The sequence below is a fragment of the Lithobates pipiens genome, unplaced genomic scaffold (genome assembly GCF_037356315.1).
Source record: "Lithobates pipiens isolate NorthernLeopardFrog02 unplaced genomic scaffold, aLitPip1_a1.2 Scaffold_18, whole genome shotgun sequence".
NCBI lineage: Eukaryota > Metazoa > Chordata > Amphibia > Anura > Ranidae > Lithobates > Lithobates pipiens.
In genome coordinates, this window is record NW_027507758.1 from 498,663,596 (window position 1) to 498,677,381 (window position 13,786).

Below are 13,786 nucleotides of genomic sequence, written 5' to 3' on the forward strand. Positions count from 1 at the left end.
CGTCATGTCGCACCAGTGTGAACCCGGCCTGAATGTGATTGCTTAATTCTGAACACTACATCCCATTATAAAAGGGTGTGCACACTTATGCAGCTACATTAGTTTGGTTTTTTGTTACTTCCCCTCCCTAAAAGATTTCAGTTTGTTTTTCAATTGAGTTGTACAGTGTATAGGTCACATTTAAAGGTGGAAAAGGTTCTTAAATTATTTCTTTGTCTTTTTTTTTTTTTTTTTATATCACAGAAACATGACATTTTAACAGGGGTGTGTAGACTTTTTATATCCACTGTATATGTGCGCCTATTATGGAGGCTTTCAAGATTTTAGAGTTAGGATAATACTGGGGTGCCTTGTCATGGCCTCTGCTGCTTACACATGTATTTGCAAATGTGTACGGACTAAACCCATGTTTTTTAACATTTGTTGCTGGCTAGTTGAGCCTGGGATTTTTCTTGTGCTCCTTGCTGTAAAGGCCAGTTCTAGGTTGGGGTAGTTGCTGTTTGTACTGTTATTGCTTCGTTCACCGACTCCTATGATTGAGGTTGTAGTTGTATGGTACTGGGTTCCAACAGCGGGGTAAGGACTTCCCATCTTGTTCCCGGAACAAAATGGTACAATTAATACAAGGCTTCTTTTGATTGCAGTTCTGGTGGAGATGCAGGCAGATAATGTCACAAATTTTGCCAGCCAATCAAAGGAAGCTTTGTATGCATTCAGAAAATGCAATGTTCACTAAAACAGTTAGGCCTCTTTCACACAGCCGATCCGTTCAGGTCTGCCTGTCAGTTTTTCAGGCGGACCTGAACGGATGCTCCATGGAGGTCTATGGAGTGTCGGATGTCAGCGGACATGTCACCCACTCCGATCCGAAAAAGTGTGACGGAGGAAAAACCTACTTTTCCATCCGTGATCAGATCAGGTGACGACTGATTCTACGGTCCGTCATCACCCGATCTCCCATGGGGGGGCGCGCTCTGACAGGTCCATCCCTGCACAGTGCAGACACGGACCTGTCCTCTTCCTGCTCAGCGGAGATCGCTCCGATGAGCCCTGCTGAGCAAGCGGATATCCACGGGGCGGATCAGCACTGATCTGTCCTTGTGAAAGAGGCCTTAGGCTTTAATGTTTATGGCATTCACAACATGATTGGAGTAATACTGAACATGCAGACAGAATATTACTGGGTAGAGGAAATATGTTAGATCCGGTTGATCTGTGAAACAGCTGATTTAATGCGGTGTCTTTATGTTGCCCCAAATGACCCACAACTTGATCAGTTGCTCATTCAGTGTAATGTTTTTTTCATTATATGAAAATGATTTATCTAATGGAACCTGAATTATCATCCCCCAAATCCCCCCCCCCCTTTTGGAGTACACATGCTCTGCTGTATTTTTTATTTTTTTATCCGTAGAACATAAGGTTGGGGTACTTTTTCACAAATGTCATAACATCTCGGCCTGTATTTATTTAGATTTGATAGTTTACACACTGAAATTGCTGAACTTTCTTATTTGTATAAACTAAATAAAATCTATATTCTCTTCTTTTTTAGGCTTGGATGCTGAACTTTATTATGTCCGGAATGATATAATAAATCACTATGCTTTATCATTTAATCTGCTCATTCCTACTGAGACGAGCAAGCTCCATTTTAGCTGGCACTCTAAATCTAAGGTATGTAAACTTATTGAATGCTGCTGGTTTTTCAAATTTTTTTATATTTTTTACTTTTTCAGTAATATAAAGTATAACTAAAGCAAAAACTTTTATTTTTTTATTTTTTTTTATTTTTTTTAAGATAGAGGGGAGAGAAATTAGAACCCCTGACAGTTTTTATTGCTGCCTGTGGAACACAGTGGGAACCAGTGGGGAAATTCACCATCTCCATTTGTCCCGTACCATTATTATTGAAATGAAGAAAAATCACAAATTTTAGGTTGTCCTCAGAAAAGTAATAGAGGGAAAATCCTCCAATGGCAACACTAGTTTTGGTTAGTGGGTAACACAGATGGTGGAAAAAAAGATGGGTTAGTTATAACCCTCCCCTACTCTATCCACTTAAGGACCGCCACATGGAGATATACGTAGGCAGAATGGCATGTACGGGCACAAGCACGTACCCGTATGTGCTTGCCTTCCCGCTGGCTGCGGCGGTCCGTTTCGCTTCAGGAGCGATCTGGGATGAGGGGATGGCCGTTGATTTCTGGCCATCCCCTCTCGATCGCTCCTGGCGAATGAGAAGCTTCCCCTGCCTGTGTAGTGTAAACACAGGCAGGGAGGAAGTGATGTCACTCTCCTTGGGGCGGTCTTTTTGACCGGACTGCAAGGAGAGGGCATAGTGCACCAATCACTACACTGACACGTAGGTACACATAGGCACACAAATTGCCCGCCCCCTCCCAGTCACAGTGTCACTGATTGCAGTGATCATTTATTTACTGATCACTGCATTTAGTGTTAGTTGTGACAGCAAAAAATGTCAGGGCAGTTAGTGTTAGGTCCAGGGTAGCCCCCCCCATAAAGATTTAACCCCCTGATTGCCCCTAGAGTTAACCCTTTCACCCCCTTTTGCCAGTGTCACTAAGCAATAGTTTTTCTGATCACTGCATTAGTGTCACTGGTGCCGCTAGGTAGCTAGTTATTTTTTTATTAGGTTCACCGCCAGGTTTTTATAGCGTTAGGTACCCCCATATACTACCCAATAAAGGTTTTAACCCCCTGATTGCCCCTAGAGTTAACCCTTTTCACCAGCGATCACCGCATAAGTGTCACTGGTGACGCTGGATAGCCAGTTATTTAGGTTCCCCGTCAGGTTTTTATTTAGCGTCCGGGACCCCCATATACTACCTAATAAAGGTTTTAACCCCCTGATTGCCCCCAGGTAACCCTTTCACCCCCTTTTGCCAGTGTCACTAAGCGATAGTTTTTCTGATCATTGCATTAGTGTCACTGGTGCCACTAGGTAGCTAGTTATTTTTTTTTAGGTTCACCGCCAGGTTTTTATAGCGTTAGGTACCCCTATATACTACCTAATAAAGATTTTAACCTCGATTGCCCCTAGAGTTAACCCTTTCACCAGCGATCACCATATAAGTGTCACTGGTGACGCTGGTTAGCCAGTTAGTTATTTAGGTTCCCCGTCAGGTTTTTATATAGCGTCAGGGACCCCCATATACTACCTAATAAAGATTTTAACCCCCTGATTGCCCCCTTTCACCAGTGATCACCGTATAAGTGTTATGGGTGACTCTGGTTAGTTTGCTTTTTATAGCATCAGGGCACCCACCATTTATTACCCAATAAAGGTTTAACCCCCTGATCACCCGGCGGGTGATATCAATTAGGTTTTAGGGTCAGGGTCTGCGTCGCCCCAGGCAGCGTTAGGTTAGTGCCAGTACCGCTAACACCCACGCGCAAAGCATACACCTCCCGTAGTGGTATAGTATCTGAACAGATCAATATCTGATCAGATCTATACTAGCGTCCCCAGCAGTTTAGGGTTCCAAAAAAACGCATTGTTAGCAGGATCAGCCCAGATACCTGCTAGCACCTGCGTTTTGCCCCTCCGCCCAGCCCACCCAAGTGCAGTATCGATCGATCACTGTCGCTTACAAAACACTAAACACATAACTACAGCGATCGCAGAGTCAGGCCTGATCCCTGCGATCGCTAACAGTTTTTTTTTTTTGTAGCGTTTTATATTTAAATCCGGAAGGCAGTGCTTGGTTTTCGGGGTCCCGTATGTGGGTAGACTCCAAAAAAGTCCCCCACATGTGGTATCCCCCTACTCAGGAGAAGCAGCAGAATTTATTTTGGGGTATAATTTGACTTATGCCCATAGCATGTGTGAGCAATATATCATTTAGTGACAACTTTGTGCAAAAAAAAAAAAAAAATTGTAATATTCCTGCAACTTGTGGCAAAATATAAAATATTTCATAGACTCAACATGCCTCTCAGTAAATAGCTTGGGGTGTCTACTTTCCAAAATTGGGTCATTTGGGGGGGTTTTGTGCCATTTTGGCATTTAATGGCCTTCGAAACTGTGATAGGTAGTGAGGAGTGAAATCAAAAATTTGCACCCTTAGAAATCCTGAAGGCAGTGATTGGATTTCGGGGTGCCGTACACGGCTAGACTCCCAAAAAGTCCCACATATGTGGTATCCCCGTAATCAGGAGAAGCAGCAGAATATATTTTTGGGTGCAATTCCACATATAACTATGGCATGTGTGAGCAATATATCATTGAGTGACAACTATTTGTAAACTTTTTTTTTTTTTTTTGTGTCATTATTCAATCACTTGAGACAAAAAAATATTCAGTGGGCTCAACATGCCCCTCAGCAATTTCCTTGGGGTGTCTACTTTCCAAAATGGGGTCATTTGGGGGGGGGGGTTGTACTGCCTTGCCATTTTAGCGCCTCAAGAAATGAGATAGGTAGTCATAAATTAAAAGCTGTGTAAATTCCAGAAAATGTATTCTAGTTTGTAGACGCTATAACTTTTGCGCAAACCAATAAATATAAGCTTATTGACATTTTTTTTTTTTTTTTACTAAAGACATGTGGCTGAATACATTTTGGCATAAATGTATGACTAAAATTTAGTTTATTTGATTTTTCTTATAACAAAATAGAAAATATCTTCTTTTTTTTTTTCAAAATTTTCAGTCTTTTTTTTTTTTTTTTTTCCTTTTATATCGTAAAAAATAAAAATCGCAGAGGCAATCGAATACCATCAAAAGAAAGCTCTATTTGTGGGAAGAAAAGGACGCAAATTTTGTTTGGGTACAACATTGCATGACTGCGCAATTACCAGTTAAAGCAGTGCAGTGCGAAATTGTAAAAAGACCTCTGGTCCTTAGGCTGACAATTGGTCCCAGAGCTTAAGTGGCGATACAAAATGGGGAAAAAAGTTTTTTGTCTATAGAGACACACAAAAAAGTAATCATGGGAGTTTGTTATAGACCTCCCACTGTTAATGAGGAGGTGGAGACACCGCTACACACACATACACACACTATTTACAGCCAAAATTATATGCACTTTCAACTATTCCTGGGTATGTCAGTGTTAATTCACACTTCCTAGCTCCTGAGCTCTCCTATTGGCCAGTGAGTTAGAAAGTGTGACATCAGCCCACCTCTCTGCCTCAGCCAATCAGAGGAAGCTTTGTATTCGTTCACAAAATACATAGCTGCTTTTGAATGGCTGAACACTGCTCAGACCAGGACTGCGTTGTTCTGGATGTGAGACAGTCTGTCCCACTGCCTAAACCCAGTACTGTGGAGTACTGTATGTAGCTGAAGCAACAATTCATACAGTGCTTAGAGCCAGTGCAGCAATTAAAGGAAATGGTTTATTTGGACCTGCTTGGTCTAAAGTATTGAAAGTCATGGTAAACATGAAGATCAGCTAATGCCCAGGTTCACACTGATACAGGCTAGAAATTGTGCAAGTTCTGAACTCGCAATATTTCGCACGATTTCAAACCAGCAATGCAGTCCGACTTCGGGGGCAATTTGACAGACATTTGTGTGGGTTCATGCACAGATGTCAATTCAAATAAACCCCCCCCCCCCCAAAGTCGCCAAAAGTAGTAAAGGAACTAGTTTTGGGAGTCTGTGCAGTATTGCAAAGTCTACGCTGCACCGTTTCAGACAATGCACAATGTGAACATGGGCTTAACCACTTCAGCCCCTGAAGAATTTATCCCCTTCCTGACCAGGGAACTTTTTGCGATTCGACACTGTGTCGCTTTAACTGACAATTGTGAGATGTGGCTCCCAAACAAATTGACATCCCTTCTCCCCCCCCCCCCCAAATAAAGCTTTCTTTTTGTGGTATTTGATCACCCTTGCGGATTTTTTTTTGCTCTATAAACAAAAAAGAGCGACAATTTTGAAAAAAACGCATTATTTTTTACTTTTTGCTATAGTATCCCCCAAAAATATATATATAAAAAAACTATTTTTTTCCTCAGTTTAGGCCGATACGTATTATTCTACATATTTTTGGTAAAAAAAAAATCACAATAAGTGTATTATTGGTTTGCGCAAACGTTCTAGCGTTTACAAAATAGGGTTTTATGGCATTTTTATTAATAATTATTATTATTTTTTTTTTAAATGACCGCAATCAGCAATTTTTAGTGTGACCGCAACATTATTGCGGACACATCGGACATTTTTGACACGTTTTTGGGACCATTGTCATTTATACAGCAATCAGTGCTATACAAATGCACTGATTCTTGTATAAATGACACTGGCAGTGAAGGGTTTAACCAGGAGGTGGCAGTGTAGGTGTCCTAGGGGCGTGTTGCTAACTGTGGGGGGGGGGGGGGTGTGGCTGTGTTGTGCACATCACTGATCTCTGCCCAATCACAGGGAGCAGAGATCGGTGTCACTTGTTGCTAGGTAGAACGGGGAGATGCTTGTTTACTGTAGCGTCTCCCTGTTCTTCCTCTCCATGAGGCAAGTAGCCTTGTCATGGAGTGGTCATCCTCAGCCCTGTGTAAGCTTTTTAATTGGAGGAATTGGAAGCAGCTGAATGGAGGGTGGGTGGGCATATCTAAGGCAAGTGTGTGGCTGAGGTGGGGGGGATTAAAGTAAGATTTTGACCCACAGTGCCCAGAGCTGACTTCACAGGTGTGTATATAGTAATAACATTCTACTTCTAGTCCCCTCCCTCCTGTATTTTAAGGTGAATTTTTCTGGCAGAATTTTACTTTTCATAATAAATAGAAGCATTTTCCAATGCCATTCCTGACCCAGCCACCCCAATGTGCTTTTTTCTTACCTCATTTTCAGAATGTTTAGAATCTTCAGTCTTTTTGCATGTTTGAATGGATTTTCAGATTCCATCACTTCCTGTAGCTTGTATCGGCATTCACTTCCTGTAGCTTGTATCAGCATTCACTTCCTGTTGGGTCATCTCAAAGAAGCCATCACTTCCTTGTTGCATCACAGAAGAGAGCGTGATGGGGCGTGTTCACCACTTTGGACCACACCTCCCTCATTACAATACCACCTTCCACCTACTCCCTATACAATCTGATTGTACAATCTTCTTTAGATTTCCCATCAGCTATGTAGTACAAGGGCCTGTCTGATTTGATACAAATCGAATCGATTGTTCAAGTGTGTCTTCTATTCCACAGTTTTGGTAAATCTACAGAAAAGTGTACAGAGATTGTACAATCAGTGTATGGCCATTTTTATGCAAGTACATAGGAGGGAGTGACAGTTGTCAGGCCTCATTCACATGTCCACATAGCAAAGACTCACATTCCCCCACACGTTTGTTTTGGAGCGTTTTCACGCATAGGGCAGCCCATTCGCTTGAATGGGGTGCCCTACGCGCAACAATCACCTCAGAGAAGCCCCAGAACTATTTTTGGAGCGGCGTATGGTGCGTTACTGCAGTTATCGGTGCATTTGCCGAACTTGGGGAGCCTTTTAACATGTAAGGACTTCACAAACAATGCACATTTGCAGTATCTCCGAAACTCGTGGTAAAGCGCACATTTTCTGTGCAACTTGCCATGCGTTTAACAGTTTCACTTTCAGGTCCCATTCACACCTAGTGTAGAGGGAGCGTATGTTTGTTTGTTTTTTGGCTGTTTTTTTTTTCAGTGACGCACATAGGGCAGCCCGTTGATTTCAATGAACTGCTCTCCACCTGGCAAAGTAGCTTGTGGGACAATTTTTGCAAGTTTTTTTTTTATTTATTTACTTTCACCTCTTCTTTTTTTTTTTTTTTTCATGTGGCAAAATGTTTGCTGTTGTGTTTTGTGTCCTGTTAAGGACACTGAAAGCACAAATAGGTAATTTTAGGTGTGTACATGTGGCCATGCACTATGCAATCTGTACAAGCTCCTTTAGACTTACAAAAACTATATAGTAGGACGACACACCATCCAATCAAGTAGGCACTTGCACTACATCAGGGATCTCCTGTGGGCTGCATATGGCCGCAGGGAATTTAGCATGTACCCTGAGCCCGTCTGGAGGGATGCTGGGGAAGCCAGGCAAATGCGTGCATGGGGGAATGCCGGGGGTGCTGGGTGAAGGTGTGCTAATGAGGTTAGCTGGTAAATTCCCTCCTGTGTCTATTCTGGCTTGTCTGTCCTCTTTGTATACCAGGAAGTTTCTGAAGTGATCTTCAAAATACAGCCACGGATGGGGTAAGCCTTGTCTTCAAAATCAAAGAAAAACTTGTATTTTTGTGCAACGAAGGTACATTGATGGTATATTGGTACATAGGGGGCTGTTTTTGTTTTTTTCTTTCTTAAAAAAATTTAATAAAAAAAAAAAGCCTTTAACACTTCTTCATTGACAGGTGGAATACAAATTGGGGTTTCATGTGGACAATCCCATAGCCATGGAAACGCCACAGACCAATATCTCAATGCAAGGGGATGTCCCACGGTCTTTATCGGGTGAGTGGCTGTTGTAAACCATTCTTTACATAAATTATTATTATTATTTTTTTTATTTTTTTTAATAAAGTCAACGTCTAATTAACCAAAAATAAAAACATTTAACAGTGGTACAGAACGCATGACTATTGGTGTCCGTTTATGAAGGAGTGATCAGTGGAGATCCAGAGGATCGCCGCTGATCACAGCCCATAAACAGTATATAAACCAGAGATAATGGGGGGGAGAAGTGTTTGAACTTGTTCTCCCGCCAATTATCTCCACACACTGAGAATCCTCATAGACTGACACAGTAAGTGCCCGTTCACACAGGGGCGACGCGACTTGCAGCGCGACTCACAGACGCGACCTGCACACGACTTCAGCGGCGACTTGCAAAATGACTTCTGTATAGAAGTCAATGCAAGTCGCCTGAAGTCGCCCCGAAAATACTACAGGAACCTTTTTCTAAGTCGGAGCGACTTGAGTCGCTCCTATTAGAACGGTTCCATAGTACAGAACGGAGCGCGACTTGTCAGGCGGCTAAGTCGCCTGACAAGTCGCGGTAGTGTGAACGGGCACTAACGGTCACTTTATGAAGCTGTGATCTCAGCGCTTCACTGGTGATCTGTGTCAGAATTCACATTCCCCGATTCACCAACTCAGAGGTGGAGAACCGGGGAGTGAAGAGGGAATGTGGGGGGTTCTGAGGAGGAAAGAGGAAGATAATTAACTTCCTTATGCCTCGTTCAGACCCCCCAACACTGTAACCATGTCCCCCTGTCATATGTATGTGTATACATATATATACATATATATACATATATGTATATATATATATAATGTGTGTGTATATACATGTACCGTATATACTCGAGTATAAGCCGAGATTTTCAGCCTCTTTTTTGAGGCTGAAAGTGCCCCCCTCGGCTTATACTCGAGTCATCGCTGTCTGTCTGCCCGATCAGCGTGTCGAGCAGACAGACAGCGGCCATTCTAGGATTCAAAGGCCGCGCCTCCCTCTCCGCCTTCGCCTGTGATAGGCGGAACACTGAATTTCCCAGCAGTCTGTGTTCCGCCTATCACGGACATCCTCTCATCCTCGTCCGTAGTATTAAGATGAGCGGACGTCCATGATAGGCGGACCACTGACTGCTGGGAAATTGAGTGTTCCGCCTATCACGGACATCCGATAGGCGGAACACTCAATTTCCCAGCAGTCAGTGGGAAATTGAGTGTTCCGCCTATCACCGACGGAGGCGCGGCTTTTGAATCCTAGAATGGCCACCGACGAAGAGCTGAAGGACGGAGGCTCGGCTCGGGACGGGCCGGGACGCAGGCCGGGACGGGACGCAGGCCGGGACGGGACGCAGGCCGGGACGGGACGCAGGCCGGGACGGGACGCAGGCCGGGACGGGACGCAGGCCGGGACGGGACGCAGGCCGGGACGGGACGCAGGCCGGGACGGGACGCAGGCCGGGACGGACACAGGTAGGCTCTACTGTGTCTTTACTGTGCCTCTCCTGGAAATGAAGAAATCAATGCATGTGCCCTATTCCATTTTTCTTTCAGTTTGTACCATATGGAACCCATTACTTCAATGGCTACTTCCTCTGACTGGTGTTTATGATGATCAAACAATGTTTAGCAAATAATATACATACACATATGCTTATTATAGTGCTTTTGTAACAACAGCAATGTAAAACCTTTCTATTACTGGTGTTACTGGTTTATTCCTTAGTAGCCTATTTGACAGTTGTTTCTAATTCCTTAGGGCAATTTTGATATATTAATGAACCAATCAAACTAAGGTGGGAAAAAGCACACACACACACACGGATGCATGCACACACACACACACACACACACACACACAGGGATGGATGGACACACACACACACACGGATGCATGGACACACACACACACACACACACACGGATGCATGGACACACACACACACACACACGGATGCATGGACACACACACACACACACACACGGATGCATGGACACACACACACACACACACGGATGCATGGACACACACACACACACACGGATGCATGGACACACACAGGGATGGATGGACCCACAGGGATGGACGGACACACAGGGATGGACAGGCATGTCTCACCCTCGGCTTATACACGAGTCAATAATTTTTTCCAGTTTTTTGGGGGTAAATTGGGGACCTCGGCTTATATTCGGGTCGGCCTATACTCGAGTATATACGGTATATATAATGTCTGTGTGTGTATACATGTATATATTATGTAGGGGGACGCTTTATTTCACTAACATTAATCACACCGCGTGTCAGTGTATTGAGCTGTGATTTATCACTGCTTAATAAATTGACATCTGTGTGTATCTGTGAATTTCTAGTACTGTAATCTCGTAAAGTCTCACGAGATTCCAGTATTAGGGGCCGTTCTCCAGTGTTAGAAGCGTTTGTAGATCGCTTCACACCTCCAAGGGTGAAGCGATCTACTCCGCTTCATAAAGTGGCATACAGAGGAGAAAGATCTCCTATGTGAATGCCGGAGAATGAAGCAGTGAATAGATTTCACTGCTTCATAAAAGGACACCTTTTGTGAGCTTAACATTAAGCAAGAGCGCCATCTGGTGATAGTTGTAATTATTTATTTTTCCTTTTGGAAAGACATTCCTGTCATGTTTAATCTGTATCAGGGAAGTGATCAAAACAGTGCTTACTTCTTGATGTAAACACAGTTTTTTATCTGTTAACTTCTAAAAGTAAAGTGGGTGTGATTGGCCCCAAGTCATTGAAATTCAAGGAAAACTCTGCATGGCAGTAGTTGTCTGTTTTTCATTCTAAGCAGTCCAAATAGCATCATTCCAGCGCAGTGCATATTTAGAAGCCTTTACTGTGAAGGGAAAAATGTTTATGGTTTATGCGGTCCCCATTGTTACTTGGGTTGTCACTCCTTATCCTTACTAATGGGTTAAACCTGGAAAATGTTAATACAATAGGCATTTCCACTGTTTTCTGTAATTCCTGTCACCCTTTACAGCATATCAAGTTGGAAGAGACTTGGCATGGTTGAGGGCGTTTATGGCCTCAGATCCATGCACCTATGTGAAGGGCCATCTTTGCCTGCACTGAATGTACAGGCGTTCCTGTGCAGATACACACAAACAAAATTTGCTTACTTATAAGCTTGACCACAAACAAATAAATTGACCATGTCTAACAATTCACATTTGCAAATATATGTGAAAGCTGCAGTGCCTCGCCAAGGCTCTTCTATATACTGCGAGCCTAACGCACTATTTGAGAGTCTCCAAGTTGGAGCACACATAGCAGTGGATAAATTAATGGCAGGTTTGCCTGGAGGGAATCCACACTACAGAAGCACAGGCACACCCTGGGTTGTCCAGCAAGAGCACAATGGTAGCTGAAGGCATCCAATGTGTCCTCATGCTAAATCCAGTGATCAGGCTATATAAAAAAATAAGCCTTTGCAGCAAGGTACACATGGAAGGGAAATGTAAATCACAAAAAAAAAAATTGCCAGCACACTTAACCAGCTATCCTACAAAAAAACACACATTGATCCTGTCTAACAACTCATGTTAAAAACGGGCTAGCTGGTAAGTGTGCTGGGACATTTTTCGTTTATGATGTGCATTTCCCTTCTATGTTCTCCTGCAGGTAGATTGTTCAAATCAGTGACAGGTGGAAGGCCACATGATGCACAGAATCGCTCTACAAATCGTACACACGTTAAAGGATTAGCAAACTGAAAAATGTAAACGAAAAAAAAAAGTCCTTCTAAGCAGCCATGACTTAAGAATGCCAATTGTATTTCTGCTGGCAGACATTTCAGGCCTTGAAGGGTCTGACTGCACTAGACTTAAGTTGTTGACAGAAAATCTGGGGTGTTTTTTTTTTTTTTTTTTTTTTTTGTGACCTTTCTGTATATACTAGATGTGTAAATTGTCCATTAGCAGTGCTTTATTGGGTCTTCATTAACCAACTTTTTGTCTTTGTTTTGCGTTGCAGTGTTTAGAGTGGATCTTTTTTGCTCGGGAAAAATGGACACTGAAGTCATGTTAGTCATGCAGCTCAACGTAACAATCAGCCCTGCCAAAAACATCACAGTCCTCAATTTTAAGAGGAGGAAAATGTGCTACAGGAGTAAGTGTTACAGTATGCAGAGCTGAGGGAGATGACCCTGGCCCAGCTTTTATCTATTGGAAAGGATGTGTGAAAGGGGCCATAGAAAGAACGGTACTGAAAACTTGAACGGATTTGGCATTGTATGCAAGTTATTATATTGTTTTTTTATGGATTCATTTTCATTGTTTTAAAGTTGGTGGTAAAAAGCCTGTATTTCTCCAGCTTTGCTGGAACTAAAAATCCCAGTAGTCCCTTCTGCTTCGACTACTATACAAATAGTTCCCAATAGGCTGAAAATAAATGTTCTATGTATCATTGAGACAAACTTAATTTAAAGAGTAACTCCACTTTTGTTGAGACAAAAACATTCCCCTCTGAGTCATCTACAGTATGTACATTGTAGGGATTTCAACAAACTTTGTTGCAGGTTCCTACCTTGTTATGAAGAAATAACGTTTTTTGTGTCCATGTAAAAAGGGAACCTGTATGGGAGTGGTTTTGTAATTGTCAATTAGCTGCTATACCTGCAGGGCTGTAATGAGAAAAGTGGCAGGGTCTGGATCCCTTTTTTAGATGTGATTCCCCCCTGGGAGTATTTTCACCTAGTACCAAAAAAATACATTTGCTACAGGGGGAGGCCTATCTAGCTTGTATCTTAGTGTAGACTTCAGGAAAAATCCGTCAATCAATCGTACAAGCTGGAAATTAAATTTTCAGGGGGCTTTCCGTAAACCAGGGATATGCAATTAGCGGGCCTCCAGCTGTTGCAAAACTACAAGTCCCATCATGCTCTGCTTCTGGGTGTCATGCTTGTGGCTGCCAGTCTTGCTATGCCTCATGGGACTTGTAGTTCCGCAACAGCTGGAGGTCTGTTAATTTCTTATGCCTGCTGTAAACCATCCATGAAAGTGGAGTTACCCTTTTAATGACCTTGCTTCCTACTGAGAAATTACTAAGAAAGTTGCCGACCTGTCCAAATTCTTCTTGTACCTTCTTCCTTCAGGAGGGGTTGGAAATCAGTACCTCTAGACTTCAGTTCTATTTAGCTTGTCACCCCATTGCCATAAAGGCAAGTTAATGCTTGTGGCTTTAGTGGCTCCTTTGTTATGGTTTTGAATGCTTCTGAGCCTCTAGACCTTTATCTGTACATATCTTTGGTAAAAGTACTTCAGAGAATGGTGACTTATGTTGAGTGTAGTAGGCTAATTCTGCTTC

General features: G+C 42.8%; 1 protein-coding gene across 2 annotated transcripts in view; it reads left to right on the forward strand.

The window, feature by feature from the left end:
* The window catches only part of RYK (receptor like tyrosine kinase), a 242,654-nt gene that overhangs the window by 68,952 nt on the left and 159,916 nt on the right, over nt 1–13,786 (forward strand). For both annotated transcript variants that reach the window (XM_077488654.1, XM_077488655.1), the window contains exons 2-4: nt 1,556–1,677; nt 8,346–8,445; nt 12,455–12,589. In XM_077488654.1, the coding sequence (XP_077344780.1) occupies nt 1,556–1,677; nt 8,346–8,445; nt 12,455–12,589 (357 nt within the window). The remainder of the gene's footprint in view (nt 1–1,555; nt 1,678–8,345; nt 8,446–12,454; nt 12,590–13,786) is intronic.